The following is a 25,976-nucleotide window of genomic DNA, read 5'->3' on the forward strand; positions in this document are numbered from 1 at the left end:
AAAATAAATAAATAAACTTAAAAAAAATAATATCCTGTGGTTCTTTGGAAAAGTGAGATACTGCCTTAAGAGTCACTTCATCTAAGAAAACCTCTTGGGTTTAGCTAATAATTTTGTTCATAATAATGAACAAAATTAAACTATACCCATAAACCTAAGTATCAAAATATTCTAAATTCATGGCCTCCTCTCTGTAAATTTATAGAGATTTTAAATTTTCAGCGATTTATCTCTATTTTTGCAGTTCAACATCTTATCTTTCTTAGAGTACACAAAAGATAATTCCTATACCCTAATATAATACCTGCTGCATGCTAAGGTGTAAAAACAGGCAATTCAAAAATACTTAAGATTACTATATAAGCTGCCTAAATGTATGTGTTTTCATTTGGGGAATTGAAAAAAATATATATCGATCTAAAACATATGAATTAGTGTGATGGCAGAAAACTTCCAACACGGTGATGTAAAAGTAGCACTGTGAGAACTCACATCCCTCAAACAGGAGGCTCAGACTTGGTGTTAACCATAGAAGAGTGTTTCTCACAAACAGCAGTAGCTGCCTGTGGGATTTCAGCATGACAAATGCATAGCTGACTCATGGGATCAATTATAAAGAAGCAATACTTGTGGCATTAAAAAAAATTATCCTCTGTTTTTATCACCTATTAATGCATGTTAAGAAGTCAGATGAGTCCCACTGACCAAACGTTTTATTACCAAATCAATACCCAAAGCTCTCCCTCCCTTCCTCAAACCTACATGTGAATTCCTTACCACAGATGTCTGTTCCCAATAACCCCTTTCATAATCTCTCATTAAATTCAACTACAAAAACATTTCTCAAAAACTCTTCGAGTATTAGTTAAAGCTGAATTGCCAAGCTCTAATTTCTGACTATAAAAACGGGCGGTCCAATATTTTGCCTTAAATGAATTGTTGGTCTTGTTTAAAAATTAAAAAAAAAAAATCACAACAAAATTGGAAGAACAAGCTGGTCGTAACTTACCCTCCCTCCCTCAAGCAGACTATCACACCCTCTAAAAAACCAGTTTTCCCTGAACAGAAGCAGCAAGAATTCCCATTTTTAAAGCAATTCTCTACGACGTGCTATCGAAGCACAAGCAGCATTTGCGATACTTACTGAATGTTTCTCCTGCTGGCCCATAACTCCATGGTTAGCTGGGACTGCTAGTGGTTTCATAATGAAGAAACATATGCTGAACTGAATTTACACATCATGTACCAATCTCTCATGGATGGCAAGTCACTCTCTACAGCATTAAATTAAAAAAGAAAAAGGGAAAAAAAAAAAAAAAAAGAGGGAGGAGGAAACGAAGCTGCAGCTTAAAGTGTCACTACTGGTAAAGCTTAAAAAACCCCTCACACTTGTAGACCAGAAAAGGAATCCGAACAACGGTGTTCGTCTCCATTTTTATAACATTGAAACTCTAACCATCTTAGGCTATGACAAGACTGAGGAAACCTTATACAGCTCTCAGTCTTCCAAGAGAACAAGATCATTTCTGAGATTGAAGAACAAGAGGCAAAAGAAGAAAAAAAAAAAAAAAGCTAAAATGGCTGACTGCACACAGACTCTCCTCAAAAAGGCTTAATACAGAATTATATTAGTCAGGGTGCTAGAAGAACCAGTCTCTAGCATTCAGCCAAGCATTGTTAATACTCTTGTTTCATTTGCAACCACACATACGGACCCCTCCAACCAAGAAAAAAAGAAAAAAGAAAAAGAAAGAAAGAAAAAAATCAGGGCAGAGCATGTGAATCGGGACCTCCTCCCTAGCTGCTAATGATGCTGACAGAGTGGTGACCAGTGATCTCTGTCCCACTCCACTAACCAAGTTTGCACAATTAATCTTAGCAGCATGACACTGATGGACATTTAATTTAATGATGTCTGTCCCTCACACTCAACACAAGCATGACTGCTAGCAAAAGAGTCACTAACAGAAACACAGCACATGCACACACACAATCTCGAGAATCATGAGTCTGAATGCAATACACCAATATAATTACATTATTGTGCTTACTTTGGAGGACCATGGCTGCAGGCAGTTGGCATAGCAACGCACAAGGAAAGCCATTTCCTGGGTAGAGAGAAAGCTTCCTTTTCTAAATAAAAAATTCCTCTTAGGAAACAAACGGCATTGCTGCTTCCTGCAGAAAGCAAGACACTGTAGTCTGTCTCTTAACCTGCAAGGCTCACACTCAATGCAGTTCTAGTGATGTAAGTGGATTTCTCTCTCACCCTCCCTCTCTCTACATACACTGAAATATTCAGCTCAAATGGTACACACATTCCTTAAGACTCGCCCCCTCCTCTACTTAACCATTTCACTCATTAAGGTAGCGATGGACAATTCAGATAAAGTAGCAAGCTCTTGCCTGTATTATATCAGCAGCTGTAGGTTAAGCAAGTCTCAGAGGGATGGAATCCATTGATTGCTGACTCCAAATAATATCACTGAAGACAGGGTGGGAAAACGGAGCAAGGACTTACTTGAACAGCTTTGAACTAAAATATGATTTTTCACCAATCTGAAGATAAGAGAATGGATGTGACCTCCTTCTCACCCTGAAATATCACTGTGCTACAGGAAACATTTATCAAAAATTTACAAAATGCACATTTCACAAGGTTTGTATAAATTTAGAAGATGTGATTTTCACAAACACCTATACACACACGCGCGCACGCACGCACATGGCACATTGCAAATAATATCAAACACACTCACGATTTAAAAAAAAAGAATTCAAACTTTTAGAGGTAGAGAGTTTAAATTTAATGAGGATATGTTATTCTACCATAAACCTTAATTTCACCTGGGTTAGCAATTTATTTAAAAGACAGCATTATAGTTGACAAAGAATAAGGACATTTTAAATCTGAAGCACTGGTCAATTTCCCATAGTCAATCTGTCCATAAGTGGTAAACCTAACAGAAAACAGAGATGGAAAATCTAGCAACTTCAATTAATTGACTTTGGAATTGTCAGTGCTTACTAACTTGTGTTTCTTGTCTCCTTAACACTGCACCTATACTACTCTCTTTTATTTTTCCCCGTCATTATCTAAAGGCAACCATTCCCTCCACGTGACTATTTTGGATTCTTCTTCCTGCCCATCCTCAGTATACCCTTTTCATAGACTTCTTATATTATTCATTACCCTTTCCCCCCGCCCTCATATATATTCAACCTTTCCCCCATAACCAGCCAGTCTCTACACTGGCTTTTAAATATGTTCAGATCTCTCACATCTCTAAAACAACACAAAGAACAGAAAGCTTCTTTAGATCCTACATTTCCCCATGGCTGCAGTCTAACATCTTCATACCCAACACTTCACAACTAAAATCAAGAGTTAACCTATTTTGGCTTCCATCATTTCTTCATCTCATGCACTTTTTCAATGAAGGACCATCATGGCCCATTATATAATTTATACATCTACGTGTTCTCCTTAACATCTTTCTCCATGTCCAGTCCATCACAATATTCCATTAATTAAATTCTCTACCCTTTCTCAAATTCAGACTTCTCTTCATTTCTGCCCACTCATTACTTCTGCCTTAAAAATTGCAAAAGTCTCTGTATTAAGGACTGTCTGGATTCAATTTTAATCTCACCCACCCTATCCATTTAACATACTCCTCCTGAGATCTTTTAAAAACTAAAATCCGGTCACTTCAACCTAATCTATTGAGTCCTTTTTTCAATTAAAACACATCAATGGCTTCCCATTGCTCTCAGCACACACACACTAAAACTCTTATTACAAGATGTCTATGTTTTTAACAGTTATCTATGCAAGATTTCTATGTTTTTAACAGTTATGCCATGCTCATGCCTTCCAGATCACCTGGGCTGCTCTTGTTTCCTGGAATGAGCAAAGGGGCCTTTCTACACATTATTTCCTCTGCCTAGAACATTCCTTCACCCTCCCTTCCCTGATTGACTCTTACTCCACTCCTAAAAAATACTGCTAAAATTCCTTCAAAGTCATCATGATATTGTGCATCATTTCCCTATGTTTATTACCATTCTAATTTTACATTTAATCCTGAAATTATTTAAGTAGTTAGTGTCCACTTCCCCTGCTACACTCTCCTCTCTATGATGGCTGGCACCATGTTTGTTTGTCTCACTGTACTCGCAGTACCTAGCATGGTACACATCATAGGCTCTCACTTTTTTTGAATGAATAAACTCTTCAGTGACTAGGAATGGACATTAGCAAGACCATAATGATCTTGTAACTAATTCTTATCAAAATTCCTTCTACCATAAACAAATGAATGATTTATAAAAGTAAATGTCACAGGGGCACCTGTGTGGCTCAGTCAGTTGAGTGTCTGATTCTTGTTTTCAGCTCAGGTCATGATCTTGCGGTTCTTGAGATTGAGCCCATTGTCTAGCTCTGCGCTAATAGTGTGGAACCTGCTTGGGATTCTCTCTCTCCCTCACAGTCTGTCTCTCTGTTGCTGGTGCGCTCTTTCTCTCTCTCTCTCTCTCTTAAAATAGGTAAATAAACATACATTAAAAAGTGGATAAATAAAGATAAATGGCACTGATCTTTGACAAAGGAGCAAGGGCAATAGAATACAGAAAAGACAGTCTCTTCAACAAAGGGTGCTGGGACAATTGGACTTCCACATGCAATAAATAAATCTACACAAAGACTTTATACCCTTTACAAAAATTAATTCAAAATTATCACGGACTTAAATGCAAAAGGCAAAATTATAAAACTCCTACAAAATAACAGGAGAAAATCTAGATAACCTTGGGTATGGTGACATCTTTTTAGATGTAACACCAAAACACAATCCATGAAAGAAAGAATTGCTAAGCTGGAATTCATTAAAATGAAGAACCTCTGCTCCATAAAAGACGTTAGAAGACAAGCCACGGATAGAGATGCATCTGATAAAGATGCATCTGATAAAGAACTCTTATTCAAAATATACAAAGAACTCTTAAAACTCAAAGATGCATCTGATAAAGAACTCTTATTCAAAATTCTTAAAACTCAAGAATGAGACAAAACTTGATGAGTGGGCCGACGATCCATTAATAGCCACCTCATCAAAGAAGATACACCAATGGAAAATTGAGCACATGAAAAGACGTCCACAGCTTCTGTCATCAGGGAAATGCCAATTAAAACAGTGAGATACCACCACCTGCTTCTCAAAATGGTCAGAATTCACAACATGGACGACAAACACCGGATGCTGGTGAGGATGTGCAGCAATGGGAACTTCACTTGTTGGTAATAGGAAAGCACAATTGTACAGCCACTTTGGAAGATAGTGTGGTGGTTTCTTACAAAACTAAACATACTCATCATGTGATCCAGCTATCACACTCCTTGATATTTACTTATCCCTACACAAAAACCCACACAGATGTTTAAAGCAGCTTTATTCATAATTGCCAAAAACTTGGAAGCAACCAAGATCAATTTCAGTAGGTAAATGGATACATAAATGGTAGTACTTCAAGACAATGGAGTATTACTAGGCACTAAGAAGAAATGAGCTATCCAACCATGTAAAAACATAGAGGAAACTTAAATGCATATTACTAAGTGAAGGAAGCCCATCTGAAAAGGCCAAATACTGTATGATTCCAACTATATGGCATTCTGGAAAAGGTAAAACTATGGAGGCAATAAAAAGATCAGTGGTTGCCAGTGGTAATGAATAGGTAGAGCACAACAGTTGATTAGTAGAACAAGGAAAAGTATTCTATAAGATATTATGATGATGGATATATGTCATTATACATTTGTCCAAACCAAGTGACTACACAACACCAAGAGTGAACCCTAAAGTAAACTATGGACTTGAGGTAAATGTGATGTGTCAATGGAGGGTCATCCTGGGTTAAAAAAAAAAAAAAGTACCATTCTGGTGAGTGATGTTAATAATGACAGAGGCCAAGTATGTACGGGAGCATGAAATATATGAGAAATCTTTGTACCTTTCTCGCAATTTTGTTGTAAATCTAAAGCTGCTATAAAAAAAAAAATAAAGTCTTAAAAAAAAAGTACATGGTATCAAAAGGCGGAAACAATCCAGGTCAAGTGTCCATCTATAAATGAATGTTAAACAAAATGTAGCATATACATACAATGGGATATCACTCGTCTTCAAAAGAAATAAAATTCTGTTATTATAAGCTGCAAGAATAAACCTAGAAGACACCATGCTAAGAGAAATAATCCAGTCACAAAAACACAAATACCGTAGGATTCCACTTATATGAAGTTCCTAGACTAGTAAATTCATGGAAAGGAGAATGGTCATTGACAGGCACTGGGGAAGGGGGTTAATAAGCAGTTATTGTTTAATGAGCATGGAGTTTCAGCTTGGGAGAATGAAAAAACCGGGGAGATGGGTGGTGGCAATGGTTGCATGACATTGTAAATATGACTAATGCCACTGAACCATATATAAAAATGACTAAAATGATCAATTTAAATGTTATGTATATTTTACCACCCCCCCACACACACACAGTTAATGGCAGCCCAAGAACTAACCATCTATCTAGCCCATGTCCCACATGTCCATGTGACAAAAGCTCTCCTCCAAATTTAAGTCAAATTACTCCTGTGCTGGTAATGTCTGACCTTATGTGTGAAGGTTCGCCATTGCTTGCCTCTCTCTGGAGAAATGTGCCACTTCTCTCAAGCAGGAAACTAAATGGGAGAACCTGATAGGTGATATCAGAAAATCACACATCCTCAGGCACTGTTGCTTTTCTGTGCTGAGACTTGGTGTGATTTCTCTCACAATCTGGCTCCATGCCTACAACCTACATATCCTAAAACTCATGACTGGAACGCTGAAATTTTACTATTCCTACTACTTTGTACATTGAAACACAATTATGTCAGGTTATAATATGCCAAACACTGCTTAAGAAATAAGATATAAACTGAAGATTTAAGAGAATCCCATATTTTATACAAACAAGAATAAATCACACTTACCTTGAAGTAGCCTGAATTTGAGTTTTATTTGCTCTATTCTTTAACCATCTAGATTCAGCAAAGAGCATTAAATAGATCCAGCTAGAAAAAGGACCATGTATCAACTTTCTGTCCTGGGCCAAAGGCATCTAATGACTTCTAAATTATCGGAAACGATGATCCCAAAGACATATTATATACATAGTTCAGGAAACTGCTTAATGTAAGGCCTGTCCATGCTAAATTTAATACCATAGTATTCATTCCTATTTTTTACATTTAAAGTGTTTGCTTTGTAATTACTTAGAAACTGAGAGAAATGACGTGTTCTTCTCAGTAACTATTCATCACATTTAGGATTACTATGTTTATTTATTTATAGTATCTATACTGTTTATCCACAGATCTTAATGTACTTTACAAATACTCTAATTGAGCTTGTTCAAAACTTAAGGAAAGCATTACAATAACTTATTCATCTTTCACAGAAAAATAGAGTATATAAAATTATAGATTTGGTGGTTTGGAAAAATACAAAATAGAACTTCAGGATTCTAATACCACTTACTTCATTTATCTACTATATATTGATTTCTTCCCTATTTCCCTCACCTGAGAGGAAAAACTAAAGAGGCTTGGAGAGAATCTGTGGGAACGGGTAGAGGATTCACTCTGTGATATCTAGAAACAAGAAATCTTACAAATTTGATATCTAGTATCTTAACATTCACCAAAGAAATGACATTTTAAAATACTGTTTTCCCTATGGATATACGAACCAATAAAGCACTACGACAAAGTAAAATAAAGTTATTGTAGGAGGTATGGTCAGAGGTTTTTTTTCTCCTAAACCCAATATGTGCCCCCCATTAGTACTCTGATTTCAAAGGAAAAGTTGATTATCTGACAGACTTTTTAAAACATTTATTCATTTTTTGAGAGAGAGACAGAGTGTGAGGGGCGGAGGGGCAGAGAGAGGGAGACACAGAATCAGAAGCAGGCTCCAGGCTCTGAGCTGTCAGCACAGAGCCCAACATGGGGCTCAAACCCACGGACCCCAAGATCATGGCCTGAGCCAAAGCCGGGACCTTAACCAACTGAGCCACCGAGGCACCCCTCTGACAGATTCTTTATACCATAACTCAATCCTACATTTCACATAATCGCTTCAATACCTGCGTTTACCTTAGACAAGACTTCCACATGCATCCTCCCCAAAGCCTTAATAGACAATTTTATTTTTTCTACTTTGAGCAAATAAAAATGGTACTTCAAGTTCATTATTAAAAGTAATTTAAGGGGCACCTGGGTGGCTCAATCGGTTGAGTGTCCCACTCTCGGTTTTGGCTCAGGTCATGATCTCATGGTTTGTGAGCTCAAGCCCTGTGTCAAGCTCTGCGCTGACAGCATAGAACCTAGTTGGGATTTTCTCTCCCTCTCTCTTTCTGCCCCTCCGCTGCTCACTTGCTTGTTCTCTCTCTCTATCAAATAAACATTTTAAAAAATTAATAAAAAATATAATTTAATTATGAAATAAATTAGAGATACCAACGCAATGCCTGACACATAATAACTGTTGAATAAATATGAGTTGAATTTAAATGTAGGCTTTACAAATACTGGGAACCTGTTACTTCAGTTAGCATTTAGTATCAGAAAAACATAATTGAGAGTCCAAAAATTTCACCCAGATATATCGCAAAGATATGTTCCAAAGACATCTTTAGACTCTTTCTTTTTTCTTCTCAAGTGTTTTTTTTTTTTTTTTAAGTTTTTCTTTTAATCACCTGGTGCACATCATGACAAATGCACTCCTTAATCGTCATCACCTATTTCACCCACGCACCCTCACCCACCTTCTCTCCGGTAACCATCAGTTTGTTCTCTATAGTTAAGACTCTGTTTCTTGGTTGGTCTCTCTCCCCCTCCTTCCCTTTCTCCCTCTCTCTCTCCCTCTCTCTTTTCTTCCTTTTGCTCATTTGTTTTGTTTCTTAAATTCCATATATGAGTGAAATCATATGGTATTTGTCTCTGAGTGACTTGTTTTACTTAGCATTATACTAATTCCATCCATGTCATTGCAAATGGAAAGATTTTATTCTTTTTTATGGCTGAATAACATTCCATTGTGTATATATACTACTTTTTATTTCTCTATTCACCAATCAATGGACACAGGATGCTTCTATATCTTGGCTAATTGTAAATAATGCTGCTATAAACACAGGGATGCATGTGTCCTTCTAAATTGGTGTTTTGTATTCTCCGGGAAAATATCCAGCCATGCAATTGCTAGATCATAGAGTTCTTTTTTCACTTTTTGAGAAGCCTCCATACTGTTTTACAGAGAGGCTGTATCAGTTTGTATTCCCACCAACAGTGCATGAGGGTTCCCCTTTCTCCACATTTTCATCAGTACCTGTTGTTTCTTTTGTTGTTGACTTTAGTCATTCTGACTGGTATGAGGTGACATCTCACTGTAATTTTGATTTGCATTTCCCTGATGATAAGTGATGATGAGCATTTTTTCATTTGTTTCTTGGCCATATATATGTCTTCTTTGGAAAAATGTCTGTTCGTGTCTTTTGCCCATTTTTTAGTTGGATTATTTGTTTTTTGGGTGTTGAGTTTTATACATTCTTTAAATATTTTGGATAATAACCCTTTATCAAATATGTCATTTTCAAATATCTTCTCCCTTGCCTTTTCATTTTGTTGTGTCCTTCGTTGTGTAGAAGCTTTTAATCTTGATGAGGTCCCAATAGTTTATTTTTGCTTTTTGTTTCCCTTGCCTCAGAGGACCTATTTAGAAAAAGTTGCTATGGCCAACGGTAGAGAAATTACTGCCTGCGCTCTCTTCTAAGATTTTCATGGTTTCAGGTCTCACATTTAGGTCTTTAATCTGTTTTGAATTAAATTTTATGTATGATGTAGGTGTACAAAAATGGTCCAGTTTCTTTCTTTTGCATGTTGCTGTCCAGTTTTTCCAACACCATTTGTTGAAGACACTGTCTTTTTCACACTGGATATTCTTTACTGCTCTGTCGAAAACTAATTGAACATGTAATTGTGGGTTTATTTCTGTGTTTTCTATTCTGTTCCATTCATCTATGTGTTTATTTTTGTGCCAGGACCACACTGTTTTGAGAACTACAGTTGTGATATAACTTCAGGTTCAGGATTGTGATGCCACCAGCTTTGCTTTTCTTTTTCAAGACTGCTTTGGCTATTTGGGGTCTTCTGTGGTTCCATACAAATTTTAGGATTTTTGTTCTAGTTCTGTGAAAAATGCTGTTGATACTTTGAGAGGAAATGCACTGAATGTGTAGGCTGCTTTGGGTAGTACAGATGTCTTAACAGTATTTGTTCTTCCAACCCATGAGCATGGAATGTCTTTCCATTTCTTTGTGTCATCTTGAATTTCTTTCATCAGTGTTTTAGTTTTCAGAGTACAATCTTTTTCAGAGTATAGTCTTTCACCTCTTTGGTTAGGTTTATTCCTAGATATCCTATTATTTTGGGTGCAATTTTAAATGGGGTTGTTTTCTTAATTTCTCTTTCTGCTGCTTCATTATTGGTGTATAGAAATACAATAGATTTCTGTAGATTGATTTTTTAAATGCAACTTTATTGAATTCATTTATCAGTTCTACCAGTTTTTTGGGTGGAGGCTTTCAGGTTTTTTATATAGGGTTTATATAGGATTTTTCTTTCTTTTTTTTTTTTTTTTTTTTTTTAATTTTTATTTTTTTTTCAACGTTTATTTATTTTGGGACAGAGAGAGACAGAGCATGAACGGGGGAGGGGCAGAGAGAGAGGGAGACACAGAATCGGAAACAGGCTCCAGGCTCTGAGCCATCAGCCCAGAGCCTGACGCGGGGCTCGAACTCACGGACCGCGAGATCGTGACCTGGCTGAAGTCGGACGCTTAACCGACTGCGCCACCCAGGCGCCCCAGGATTTTTCTTTCTTTAACAAAAAAAGTTCCAGACTACAAACTGTTTATGTTACCTTTGTTTCATAATTGGAAAAAGTAACATAATAACTTATGCATAATAAACAGGCTCAATATTTACATGGTACATGTTAGAAAAGAAAGATTAAAAGATGACATAATAGGACACATGTAGAAAAACAAAATAAAGAAACCTGTAAGTCAACGAGAAATTTCAACATCAAGAAGGGGGCTTTTCGGGGACCTGGGTGGCTCAGCCAGTTAAGCATCTGATTCTTGATTTTGGCTCAGGTCATGATCCCAAGATTGTGAGATCAAGCTCCATTTTGGGCTCTGTGCTGACAACCGGAGCTTGCTTGGGATTTCTCGCTCTCTCTCTCAAAATAAATAAACATTAAAAGAAGGAGGAGGAGGAGGAGGAGGAGGAGAAGGGGGAGGAGGAGAAGAAGAATGGGCTTTTTAGGGGTACCTGGATGGCTGAGTCAGTTAAGCATCTGACTTTTGATTTTGGCTCAGGTCATGGTCTTGGGGTTCATGAGATTGAGCCCCACATCAGGTTCTACATTGATGGCACAGAGCCTGCTTGGAATTCTGTCTCTCCCCTTCTCTCCCACTCACACATGTTCTTTCTCAAAATAAATAAATAAACATTAAAAAAAAAAAGAATGGTGCTTTTTTAAAATGCACTTATTTGAAAAATGATCTGACTGTAATTTTTTATCATTTTTTAATTTATTTTAGAGAGAGAGAGAGAGCGTGAGCAGGGGATAGGGGTAGAGAGAGAGAGAGAGAGAGAGAGAAAGAGAGACAGAATTCCAAGTAGGCTCCATGCCCAGCTTGGAGCCCAACACGGGCTCAATCCCATAACCGTGGGATCATGACCTGAGCTGAAATCAAGAGTTGTCCACTCAACCAACAGGGGCTCCCCCAAAATAATCTGACTTTAATAGCTGATTTAACAAAGCTTATTTCATTTCCTAGAATCTATTTTAAGGAAATACCAGACTTCATCTTGAAATGCTCAGTTGTGGAGGTGAAGTCCTTACACACTGGTACTCAGTATGGGCTCACTACTATAGTATTTCACAAAGCAACACTACAAACTAAATAGCAATTATTACCATGATTACAAATTTGGCATGTAAGATATCCCCTTATGATTAATATATTTACACAAGCACAATGAATTGTTAATTTTCCCTCCATTTTTACTTAATAAAAAGAGTACTACTGAACACAAACTAGAATATAAGTTAGCTGCAGGCAGGGACCATACATTTCGTTTATTTAACATTGTCAATGACAAATGATGCTTTATCTCTGGTACTTAACACACAGTAATTACTCAAAAAGAGAAATGAATGCATAAGTGATTCCATTGAAACTTTTTTAAAACTACCCTGTGAAGTATTATTATACCAGCTTTAAGATTACAAAACAGACACAGGATAATTGTATAACCATAAAAGACGTCCAATTTGTTTACTGACAAAAGTAGGTGTTTTAGATAATTTGACAGGTGAAAAGAGTAGGCTAACACAAGAAAATTTAAATTTAACAGGGATACATATAAATATCTACATGTGTGCTATGAAAATGTCACTTGCACAAGTACAACATGAGGGATATCAGGTTAGAGAAACACTTCATAGGAGTGGGGGGAGGTGGGAAGGATATCTCTAAAAGGGAGCTGGCAAAAGGTTCCATATGAGCCAATGCACAATGCCTTAAAACTCTCTGATAATCTCAGGTGACGTTATCTGGCATACAATGTCCAGAGCAAGGAAGACAGAAAGTTCCACTGTAATCTGCACTGTAAGGTATGTAGGACCTTATGTAGGTGGTAGCAATCAGTTCTAGACATCATAATTTAGGAGACATAATAATAAACTGTGTACTGAAAGAGCAGAAAACCTACTAAGGTGTTTAGGAAAGCTACAAGAAGTTAGGATTGGTTAACACAGAAAAGAGGCTTAATGGAGTAGGATCTCTTTAACTATCTGAAGTACAGTGATATGAAAGTGGAATATGAATATTCATTTGTGTTGCTTTAGAAGTAATCTAGAACCATGAACTAAAATTACAGAGAAGCAGATTTAGGCTAAACTTAAGGAAAAGTTTCTTCATTATTAGCCCTTCCTATAATAAATAATAACTGCTATGACTTACTAAACCCTTGCTTTGTACTAGGCAGTAGGATATAATTTTGACACATTATGTAAGGACTATCTTGCAAATATAAGGGCTAACTGTAATTAAAATTTGGGGGGGCACCTGGGTGACTCAGTTGATTAAGCGTCCAACTTCAGCTCAGGTCATGATCTCACCATTCCCGAGTTCGACCCCCACATCAGGCTGTGTGCTGACAGCTCAGAGCCTGGAGCCTGTTTCAGATTCATTCATTCATTCATTCATTCATTCATTCATTCCCTCTCTCTCTCTCTGTCTCTCTCTCTCTCAGACTCTCTCTCTCTCCCCGCCCCCTCCCCCCGCTCATGCTCTCTCCCAAAAATAAAATAAATGCTAAAAAATTAAAAAAAAAAAAACTTATAGCAAAGGCTAAATTCAGTGATTCTATAGTGAAAAATAAATTGTTAAGGGTTTTGATTGGGAGATCCCTAAAATCCTTTCAAGGTCCTACGGTTATCTTATCTAACATGGCCATTACCAAACATTGGCTTGGTAGCAAAATGGGGATAAAAGGGGTGATATGATAATAGAACAACAGAAAAAGAGAGAGCCATTGAATGGAAATAAATCTATCTTATAAGAAGATTTCCTGGCAGTGACTATTCCTTTATTCTGAAATTTCTATCTTCCTTATTTTGGCAGTCAGAGGGGAAATATTAAAATGCCCTTACTTTTTAACAATTACAGTGCTAATTAGACAATAGATTAGAGGTTTTCTTAACATCCTTAGTTCATAAATTAAAAGTTGCCAAATTTAGAAGAAGTTTAAAGATAATTTTCTTAATGTTAGCAATAATTTGATTAAAAATTGCGTATAACTAGATAATCAGTTTTATAGATGTTTTTTAAATCCCTTGAAATTACTTAATATATGTTTTTTAATATTCTTAAATATTACCAAAACACTTCCAATATTCTCTGGTGCAGAAGCAAATAATTTGAGACTTTATTTTTTCATCGCTAAAAACTATGAGTACTTTCAGACAACTGTAAGTTGTTTTGATCCATTAAAGTCATACTGGGTGCCTGGATGGCTCAGTCAGTTAAACATCCAACTCTTGATCTCAGCTTAGGTCTCAATCTCAGGATTGTGAGTTCAAGCCCCACAATGGGCTCCACGCTAGGCATGGAGCCTACTTAAAAAAAAAAAGTCGTATTTACAAAAAAACCTCTCAGCAAGATTTGGCTTTTGTTACTCATAACATTAGTGAACCTAACTTTTAAAATACACTAATTAATTACATAGTCATCTTTGTTATGAAATGGTACTACTTAACAGTCAAAACCCATTTCTGTATTGGAATGAAATTAGGAAAGTTAAAGATAGGTAAAAAGTTCTGTGCTTTCTTGATATGACATGGTTTGAAAAGGAAAAACTTATTTGCAACAAAAATACTGATGAATCAGCCAAAGCCTACCATCTCTGCCAATATAATTTAGTAATTATTTTTCACACTAGACATTCTATGCTCTAGCCATGTCTTTTAAGGGTATTTTAATCAGGCATCTAAAGTGGTTAAACTATTTGATACATATCTCTTTCAGATCAAAGTTAAAACTCAAGTAACATAAAAGCAATATATGTTAAATTCATTTTTTAAAATAAATACGTTTTTATATCAGGAATGGAAAAGACCAATGTCTAGGTTTGACTCTGAGTACCATGAACATTGAACATGTAAGTTAACCTCTTTGCCCTTAGCATGCTTATCTCCTTCCAGTGGAGATACCATCACCTAAGTGTTTAGGACTACAAGGTTTATTGACAAAATATATGAGATGTATTACCGAGCCGACTGGTATACAGCATAAGGATCCAATAAGGGCAAATTTTATTCCTTCCAAGATATTCTAAAAAGTCAGTTGCACTCAAGGTTTGGGCAATTCAACAGTTAATGCTGTATAATATATAGTGTATAATATATAATATTGCATAGATGGCTTGGATTAACATCCTTCTAAAGATATCCTTGTGTAGAACTGTTAATGTAGGTAGATCTACAGTTCTGTTCCTACAAATATTCAGTAATGTCAATTCTGTGAGTTTGATCCAAAGACACCAACATACAACCAAGATGCTGCTGAGCACCACACAGTGTGCCGCAGGAGTAATACGGCATTCGAGATACAAGATACAATCTGTTTTAAAGACTTTATTTTCTCTTCAGAAATTTAATTTGTTTACGTTTATTCAGTTATTTGGGGGATGAGGAGCAGAGAGAGAGTGGGAGAGAGAGAATCTCAAGTAGGATCCACACTCAGCGCAGAGCCTGACACAGAGATCCATCTCAAGACTGTGAGATCACGACCTGGGCTGAAATCAAGAGTCAGACGCTCAACCAAAGGAGCCACCTATGCGCCCAGGAATTTAATTTTTAACAAACATACTATCATTTTCAAAATCTAGTGTCTTTAAATAAATACCAAAATGTGTAAGTTTTCATAATGGTTGAATAATCTTTATTCTAAAAGAAAACGACTATGCTTATAAATGAAAGCATTAATCAATGTACTTCACTATCAGGAATAGAATTGTGACTGCCCCTCTGTTGTTATTAAATATATTCCAGACAGGAAATACTTCAAGGTAAATCTGCCTGGAAGATAATTAAATATAGAAGATTGTCTCAATATAGAAAATATTTTAGATGTCACAGAAATTTTTTAAGTGTTCTCTTGAAAAAGAAGTCAGCCTATGCTATATGACCACATGAACTCTAGATGACAATATTTAATCCTCCTCATAAATAAATGAATAACAAAGCCCAAACCACACATCTAATTGTTCCCTCTTCTTAAAAGCTCTAAAAACATGGACTATTTTACCTATTCATATTTTAGTTACAATTTGAAATTTTCATTTACTACCATGCTGATATTTTAAAAGAATAATACTAGAACACTTAATTATATACATCAGACTATTACAATTGTTGGAACTGGCAACATGGATCATATCCATTGGAGACTATGTCTCCTGGTTGTGCCATAAAGTAGGAGTTCATAGTATTAACACATAATCATAAATCTATAATTAAATACTAAACAGATAAGGCATTCACTCATTCATTCTATGCTGGACCCACAACACTAAGTGGGTTAAGACAGGAAACAAGAAATGAGGGATGAACTTTAGAAATCATCCTGGACAGTTCAACAGTGTGGTAGACCTAAGGAAAATGTATTGCTCATCATATGAAATGCTCACTAAAAGACTGTCTTAGAACAAATGTTTAACAAAACCTATTTTTCTTGATGGCTTCTATTTTATAAGAAATAAGTAGGGAAGAAAATAAAACAACTATTTTCAAAAATTTTTAAATTTTTTTAATGTTAAATTTTTGAGAGAGACGGCACGCAAGTGGGGGAAGGGCAGAGAGAGAGGGGGAGACACAGAATCCGAAGCTGGCTTCAGACTCTGAGCTGTCAGCACAGAACCCGATGCGGGGCTCGAACCCATGGACCTCAAGATCATGACCTGGGCTGAAGATGGACGCTCAGTTTATTGAGCCACCCAGGCACCTCAAGACAATTATTTAAAAGGAGACATTTCTCTATGTAAGAAAGGATACCTGAGTCTATAATAACCACTAACCCTACAGAATATTCATGTGGCCATTTCAGCTTTCATCAAGAGAAACCGGCCCACCATTTTAAATTTGTGGAGCAAAGAGGGGCATTTTTCCATCCCTTTCCAAAGGCAGCTCTACCCTTTCAGATAATTTGCTTTAGCAGTTGATTGTTGAATTACATTGAACCTCTGAGCACAATCAGTAGTAAATCACACTTTGTGATGACAAAGGAAACTAGCCACTAATGTCTTAACATAAGCAAAACAAGTGGATGGAAAAGACTGAAAGCAGCATCTTTATTTGGACACAAAACAAAACAAAATGAGCCCATTAAAAAAAGAGAGAAAGACAGTAGGGATTCAAAGTAGAGGGTAACAAAAAGAAAATAATTCAAATCTAGGAAAACAGTAGAAAGAGCTGGAATTTGGAGAAGAAAAACACTTTAAATACATTACTAGGTTATTTGTTTATTTCGTACAAACTGAAATAATTTGCAATAAATTGGATTAGATTATCCTGAACATTAACTATTAATCACCCACAGGATGTTGTTAAAAACTACCCATGGTGATCTTTTATTTTTTTGAGGGTATGGGGGAGGAAACCTAAAACTAGTCTTATTGGTTGACCTAAGATCAAAACTCCATTTTTAAATGTTATCTAACAGATATTTCACACTTATAATGACTATATTTTCATTACCATACAAAACGACATAAAAATTTTAAATATTTTGTAATTCCACATAATGGCTTATAATTATCTTAATAGGGAACGGGTGTTAGTACTTTTTTCTTGGTGGGCGGGGGGGGGGGGGGGGAGGGGGGTAGATTTGGGTGGGTGGTTAGATAAAATTCCTAAAGGGAAAAAAGCTCTAAATGAGAAATGCTAAATAAATTAAGTAAAAATGTCTATTTTTAAAATCACTATCAAAATGGATTGTCAGTAACCATCCAATACAATGAATACATTTAAAACACAATTATTTAATGTAAAATATTTTAAAATTCTTCTGATTCTATCCAAAGTTAGCTTGGGATCTTACCATTTTCTTTCAGTATCTATAAAAGAACTGAGCAGCAAGGAGGAAAAGGAAGTAGTGATGAAAATCATACAGGAAAGAAACAAGGTTAGGGTCAGCTTCAAAGGTGTGGGACCTATGCAGTCACAAAGGACTCTGTTCAGAAGGACCCCTGGACTTGGGAAAACTTTTTATTTTGAACAATAAGCAATGGACAAACTACAGTTATTTAGAATTGCGTATTTGGCAGATATTTTCTTGAAAATGAACAAACTGAGCTTGTCACTTCAAGGAAAACAGCTGATAGTACTGTGTTTGCCAATGACAAAATTTTAGCTTTCAAGTAAAACTTAAACTTTTGAAAAATTTACGTCTAACACCATAAGCTTGACAGCTTCCCCATCAGTAAGGCTTCTTAAATGAGACTGGTAGTGATATTAACAAATGTGATTTTTTTTTGATACTGTGTAACATGCCAAAATTTGGATGACAGCCTAATTTAGTGACCAATGCATAATGTTACAAAATCATACATAAGTAAAAAGATCTACGGGAAGGTAAGACCAATGGGTTTAAATAAAAGAGAATCAGTTCACCAACACAGTTTTATATTCTTTATTGCAACTAAATTTTTAAGAAACTACCATGTGTCAAATTTTGGTGAACTGTATCAATTAGATTATTTGAAAAAGCTGTTAAAATACCCCTGCCTTTTCCAACTACCTGTGTGAGACCAGATTTTCTTCATATACTTTATGTACTTGAACCAGAGAGCATATCAACAGAAGTAGATATGAGAATCCAGCTGTCTCCTATCAGGCAAAATATTAAACATAGTTGGAAAAGTATAAAACAACACTACTCTTCTTATAAATGTTTTGTTTTGTAAAATATGTTTTTCACTAAAAAAAAAGCTTATATAATGTATAATACATTTATTATTTTAAAATTAATTAATAAATACTTCTACATTTCTCAGTTTCAACTTCTAATATGACAAAAAATGACATGAATAACTCATATAAACAAAAGCTTGCTGCAGCTCTCAAAAAGTTTTAAGAGTGTAAAGGAGTCCTGAGATACAAAACTTTGACAACTACAGCTCTAAAAGATGAATTAGAAAATAATCAGCACTTTTGCTCTTTTAAAGATTCCACAGTTACCAACCATCCATAGATTCTTTTAAGACAAAACCCTGTGTTTACATGAAATACCACTTCAGCTGAACCTTCTAAGACCTTAATCCACTTGAAGAATGGTTAGCTGCTCATAATCTTCCAGTCTAATTAAAGTTAGGAAAATGTTCGTACCAAGGAGACAAAAAGACTGAAGCTCTCAAGTGCTCATCAATAATGCTCACTGTCGAGGGCATCAATATTATTGAGATCATCAGTGATGCCGAAGTATTCTCTACATCCTAATTAGTTGGAGATATGCTTATTTTACAAATTAACAAATAGCAAAACGATCTTGTTTTTCTAAAAACTTTCCTGAGTATTCCAAAATTTCTAATGATTCAGTTTGTTAAAGGTTCAGTTTAAAAATTATATAAAGAAATGGATAGAAAGTAGAAGTATGATAATAATTAGTGAAAGGAAAATGTTACTTAGAGTTTTTAAAAATTTTCTTTCATGTTTATTTATTTTTGAGAGAGAGCGAGAGAGACAGAGTGTGAGCAGGGGAGGGGCAGAGAGGAGGGGAGACACAGAATCCAAAGCAGACTCCAGGCTCTGAGCTGTCAGCACAGAGCCCGATGTGGGACTCGAACTCGTGAACCGTAAGATCACGACCTGAGCCAAAGTCGGCTGCTCAACCAACTGAGCCACCCAGATGCCCCTTATGTTGAGATTTTAACTTTATTTTCAAACATTTGCAAATGCCGTCTGGATTGTACCAAAACCACAAGCGACCAATTATCATTATTATCCTCAATCTAAGTAAAAATCAAGACAATTTGAATATTTTCTTTTTCATCCTCAAAATTGTCTCTTCTGAATTAGCCTGCCAATCAGTTATCCCAAGAAGTAATTCATATTTCAGGCTGCCTCACTCGACTGTCACATCATTTCTTCACTACGCTAGCAATTCCAAATTCCGTATTACATACAACTACCACCTATGTTTCACTTGAAAGAGAGAAAGGAAGACCAGAAAAAATAAAGGACTGCTTGATCCCATACTAAGTCCATAAGAAATTGCTCTAATACAAACAATTACTCAATAAAGCTTTTTCCCCCGAATAGATCGTATAATTATTTTTTTCCAAAGTTTCTTAGTTATTTTTCAGCTTGTGTGTATTTTAAACCACAAAGGATACTAAGTACAATGTGAACTGGGTATGTTCAAGTCAGTCAAAAGTTTCCTATTGATACTCTTAACATTACTGAACTATACATTTAAAAATGGATCCTGAGAAACTTAAGAGAAGACCATGGGGGAGGGGAAGGAAAAAAAAAAAAAAAAAAAAAAAAAACCAGGGAGGGAGGGAGCCAAACCATAAAAGACTCTCAAAAACTAAGAACAATCTGAGGGTTGATTGGGGGGGGGGGGGGGGGGGGGGGGGAGGGGAAAGTGAGTGATGGGCACTGAGGAGGGCACCTGTTGGGATGAGCACTGGGTGTTGTATGGAAACCAATTTGACAATAAATTTCATATTAAAAAAAAAAAGAATATCAAAAAAAAAATGGTTGCGATAATACATGTAATGTGTTTTTTACTTAAAAAAAGAAAAAACATTGAATTATGCACTTTAAACAGGTAAAATGTATGGTGTATGAATTATAACTCAATAAAGCTGTTATTTTTTAAAAGTGTAAGTTTGCTCCTAATCAATTTTTTTTCCTTTTTTTTAAAAATTTTTTTTTCAACGTTTATTTATTTTTGGGACAGAGAGAGACAGAGCATGAACAGGGGAGGGGCAGAGAGAGAGGGAGACACAGAATCGGAAACAGGCTCCAGGCTCTGAGCCATCAGCCCAGAGCCCGACGCGGGGCTCGAACTCACGGACCGCGAGATCGTGACCTGGCTGAAGTCGGACGCTTAACCGACTGCGCCACCCAGGCGCCCCTTTAGCAAAGGGAAAAATGGTTTACTATTGAGATCTGGATCATTACTAAATTTTTGAGAGAATAGGGGGAGACTTTACATACATAAATATGTATAACATAGTAGGCATTTTAAATCATTTAATATAATTAGTTTAAATATTTCCTTTCACAAGGGACTTAAACCTTACATCTATACACTGAATACAAACCTCTTCCAGAGGTCAACAATATCTTCTGGCCAATAGAAAGGCATTTCAAGTTAATAATGTTTTAACACTGGATTCAAAATCAAAAGAGAACATTTCTAGTCACCTGATATTTCAAACAGTGAAACAGACAACTTACTGATAACTTAATTGTAAAAAGATCAATTCAGCACAGGTAGGAAATAGGTCTGAATATCAAAGTAGATTTCTCCAAAGAAAAGAGACATTTTTCAAATCAGCATGTAGCACTACAAAATCTCATGAAAAAAAAAAAAAAAGCACATAAGAAATGAAACAGTCTAAGATGAACAGGATCTTTGCAGTTGAGACTAAAAGCTAAATTTTAGCCAAGTATATTTAAAACATATACAAGTACAGAAAGCCACCAGTGTTCACAATTAGAGGCAGGACAAAGTAGCAATGATTTGACAAATAAATTGCTTGAAATATTGCATGATTTGCTGCACAACACCCTTATTACTTTCAATTTCCAAGTGCAACCAAAAGATGGGTCCAATTATGACATCAACACAAGCTTTCTTTCAAAATGGAATGAAAGAACAGTAAATCCCAGTGGACACGGGAGTTCTGCAGCAGAGATGATGTAATATATAAAAATAGACATCCTCTAACAGAAGCTGAAACTTGGGTAAACAGCACACTGCACACTATTCTCAACTGCCTTGCATGAATTTGCAATGCATGCTGTTAATAGCACAAGAGAAATCATTTCTTGTTTTAAACTATTTCCTGATTTACATTTCCATTTCTATACACACTCTATAGTATAATTTCCCAATCTGTATAAATTAAATGAACATAAATACCTGATTGTAACTGCAAGAAAGGGAAATAGTCCCCCCAAAGCAAGGAAACTGAGACCACTGCAGCAGTTTTAACACACTGCATTTTGCTAGAAATTGCAGCACATATGGCACAGAATTGTTACGTCCACCTATTGTTCAAAGACCTTTCCACAGGGAGCTTTCTGCAGGATTTTAAAATGCAACATGATCTAGGTGAAGAGGAATCAGTAAGCCTGCTGATAATAGGTTCAAAAAGCAAAGAATATTTTTGACACTTTAAAACTCTGATGCAAATATAAATCATCATACATGCATACAATAACTAAGATCTAGCAATCTGTAGAGGTTTGTGTGTGTGTGTGTGTGTGTGTGTGCGCGCGCGCGCGCGCGCACACACACACACACATCACTACTGTCTAACACTCTCCCTACCCCTCTCTTTTCCATTCTTTACCAATTCAGCTTTCACATTTCTATTGGGCTTTCCTGGATTAAAGAATATTTTCCTTTGAGCCAAGATATTAAGGCTTTTCAAAAAAACATGCCTGATTCTTCAAGGTGCCCTGTCTATGTACCTCCACAGTACTAAGAATTCTCTGTATTTTAGTTGCCCACTTATTTGTCTATATTACCTATGAAACTAAAAAGAAGCAAAATATGTCTGTCCTGTAGACGTATATAGTCCTAGAGACTGGCACAAACCTGAAACAAGGTGGGCACACAATAAATATTCATTAAATTAATAAAAATATGTAAATGAAAATACTGAGCTTTCCTCTCTATGATACAAGAAAGAAAATATACACATTTTCTGAAACTCCATCCTATTATAATTCACAGAAAGGCACTGATGATATTATTGAATACAAAGGCTATAGCAAAGAAATGCCTAATGAATTTAAAGAATGAAAATGTTGAAATAATTAAGAAATTTCCCCCATATTTGAATATTTTGTATATAAGCATAGATTTTTTAGATGTCATATGAATAAATTATAGTCAGGTATAATATGATGTGAACTGATTGTTATAAGTTAAAATCCTAAGACCTTAATATTCTAGGAAATTTAGTAAATCTACAAGTCACTGATATATTAGTGAAGATATATTCTTACTATTAAGTAGGAAATGTTGGATTAAACTAAGAAGACCTCAGTAAAAAATTAAATAAATAAGTGAAAAAGCAAAATCATTAACATAATACTATTTCTAATGCAAGAACAATAGCCCATGTCAAAAACACTATTGTCACATAAGTGTGCATAATCACACAAACACCGTAATTTTTCATTTGTTTCAATATCTAACCATTTTTGAAACTAACCAAACTTACCAAGAAGTCCTTAATTGAAAATGATACTAACTTAAATCTATCTCTTAAAAAAAAAACCTACTTCAGAGATATAGAAGATATAACCTAGGAATGATTACATAACCATTATAAGAAATAGAAATTGTCTTATATTGTTATAAAGAATAACTTTATAAAAAAAATGAGACTCATTTCCATAAGCCTCATGCATGAATCAATCTTATTACAACTGGTGCCATTTTATAGACATTATATTAACACTGTAACAAAAAAATTATTCCCATTATGTTGTAATGTTACATGGTATTCAACTTATATTAACTTAATAATTTTATGCAGTATTTTTTATTACCTTTATACATCTGTACCAAGAATCTTAAACTAAGCCTAATCTACTGAAAAATTTAATACATAATTACTAAACAGTGCTCTGAAGTGTATATTCATATTGTAGACAAGGACTACTAATAAAATGTGTGGGGCGGTATCTTTTTATATGATCAACAGGTTTCCATTGTTTCAAAAATTTTTCATTGATTGAAACTTTATGAATGTGTTTTATGTTATCCTCCTATTTCAAATTTGTAGAAAACAGACCCATTCTTTTTGGGGTAAGTAGGAGTGGGAGTGGAAAGTCAATCAGAACTGCAAAGCACAGAGAGCATCTTAGTTCTTTCAGCCATCCGAGGCTGAAATGTCCGTTGCTAGACGTAACCGCCATGGTGTAGAGAGGACAAGTTTTCTTCAATCTTCAGTCTACTCTCTCTGTACAATTTTTAATCTTTCTAAACTAAGACGGCGGCATAGCTCTCTTTTCATTAAGATAAAAGAAACAGAGGGCAGAACAGGTATGTACCAGTCTCCCCAACACGCCAGTCAGGTAAGTTAAGTCCTCCCCTTAAATATCTTCTCGAATAAATAAATCACAAACTCTTAGAATCAATTACCTATAAATGTAGACAGGCAGGGCCTGTAATTATGGGTAAAATAAACAAAGCTTTTTTCCTCTACTGTGTTCTGAGCCGAAAGACAAAACAAACTTGACCGAAGTCTCTAAAGAGGCTGACCCTAAATCTTCTAGCCTCTGCCAAGAACCTTATCTACACCCTGCCTATTATTTTATCCATTCAAAGACTGAAAATTCATACCACATCCTATTTTCTGGAAATCTTAAATACAGCCTCAACCTCAACTCATCGAAATGTAAGAAAATTCTAATGAAAGCCATCTCCAATATTCCCTTCTCACTGAATTTTAAAATGCTTATTCTCTCTCTGCAAACCTCACACACCTGCCTTGAAAAAAATGTCTTGAAAACACCCTATATGGACTACTTGTGTACTCATGTTTCTGAAGGAAATTATTACAATCTGTTTTAAACCACTACAACACATCTAACTTTAAAGAGTATACATCAGTTATAGATCATAACTCAGCGTACATTTTAAATTCGATTCTTAGTTCTAAATGGGAATTAGACTAAACAGTAATTTTTCCTATCAAAAAAAGAGAAAGATTAATTATATACTGATGCATCTTTTGAAATATTGAAGTTCTAGATTTTAAAGTATACTTTTACCAGACAAAAGCTCAAAATGCTGGCACAATTTAAAAAATTTATATAATTAGATCAAAATTTTATTAAATTTAAAAACAATGAAAATGTTTAAGATTTATCATATCATTTAAAATTTAGCAGTGTTTCTAAAGTACCATATAGCAGTCATGACACCTGTGGCATTTTAATATGTATTCTCTTGCACAGAACATAAAGTTACTGCCTCATTTTAATTTGAAAACCTATACAAATATTTCATGCTTTCAAGCAAGGTTACTGTAATAGCCAAAGATATTATATTGACAGTAGACTTCTTCTAATGTGAATTAAATTATTCATGATCTTTTTCCTGTGCAGTAAGAAAACACAATTGTAAAATTTTACTAGTTCCTTAACCAATTAGTGTCCAGAGGTAAATCAGTTTTTCTTCCTTGACTCCAAATTCTCTGATAACCCCCAATCTGACCCACAATTTCAAAACAGTAACACTAACAATCATAAATTAGTCATGTGCCGGCGTGAAAGAAATGAGCAAAGATATTAATATAGGCCTCTTGATTAAAATATAGAATGAAATAAAGCATGAAATCTGGTTAAATATAAAGTGCAAATAAGAAAACACAAGCCATTTTAAATTCTCATTTCCTTTTTGACTAAGCCTTTATTCTGTTTGACTAAAATTTTACCAGTGGTCTCCCACAACGCTCTTACACTGGGATTCCTGAAATTTAAAGTTTCCACCTACATCACTTAAAATATAAAGGTAAGTTGCTAATGGAGTTCCCATACCTGTCTTTCTCTCTTCATTTCTTTCCTTGCAAATCATGTTAGTTAAGAACACTGTTTCCACTCGTTCTTAAAAGTAATTAGGTGGCACTTAAGTGGACCTAAGATGGACAAGGTGGACAGTTCATCCCTACATCTGCACAAATAAAGCGGCCTGTACCATCACCTAAACCAGCGACACTTTCGTTTTAAGAGATTTTACTAAATCGGGGCAAAATACAAAAGAACAAGACCAAGCCAAACACATCAATGTTATAAACTCATTAGTTACAATGCAAACTCACAAATAAACTTGGGTTAGTATTAGGAGACCACACACAAATTACAATACCTGAGATTTAGTGCATTCCTTTGAGCCAAAATGAAATGAGTGCCATAAAGGAGGAAAGGAAAAGATGAACATTATCAGACATGCTATAGTACATCTGCCAAAACGAAGATAATGTTAAAATATAGGTTAAGTATGACCATACAGAATCGGCTATACGTTATAATGTTCTCCATGTTTTTTAGCCAT

General features: G+C 35.4%; 1 protein-coding gene across 20 annotated transcripts in view; it reads right to left on the reverse strand.

Annotated features, from left to right (window-relative positions):
• The window catches only part of RAPGEF2 (Rap guanine nucleotide exchange factor 2), a 249,298-nt gene that overhangs the window by 89,847 nt on the left and 133,475 nt on the right, over positions 1-25,976 (reverse strand). For 11 of the 20 annotated variants that reach the window (XM_045464265.1, XM_045464241.1, XM_045464203.1 and 8 more), the window contains one exon: positions 25,791-25,808. The exons of 5 other annotated variants lie outside the window; for them this stretch is intronic. In XM_045464265.1, the coding sequence (XP_045320221.1) occupies positions 25,791-25,808 (18 nt within the window). Of the gene's footprint in view, positions 1-1,144; positions 1,292-2,051; positions 2,191-25,790; positions 25,809-25,976 lie in introns of those variants that run through there. 4 more of the 20 variants (XM_045464319.1, XM_045464312.1, XM_045464324.1 and 1 more) reach the window with 4 other exon arrangements.

This window comes from Leopardus geoffroyi, chromosome B1 (genome assembly GCF_018350155.1).
Source record: "Leopardus geoffroyi isolate Oge1 chromosome B1, O.geoffroyi_Oge1_pat1.0, whole genome shotgun sequence".
Taxonomy (NCBI): domain Eukaryota; kingdom Metazoa; phylum Chordata; class Mammalia; order Carnivora; family Felidae; genus Leopardus; species Leopardus geoffroyi.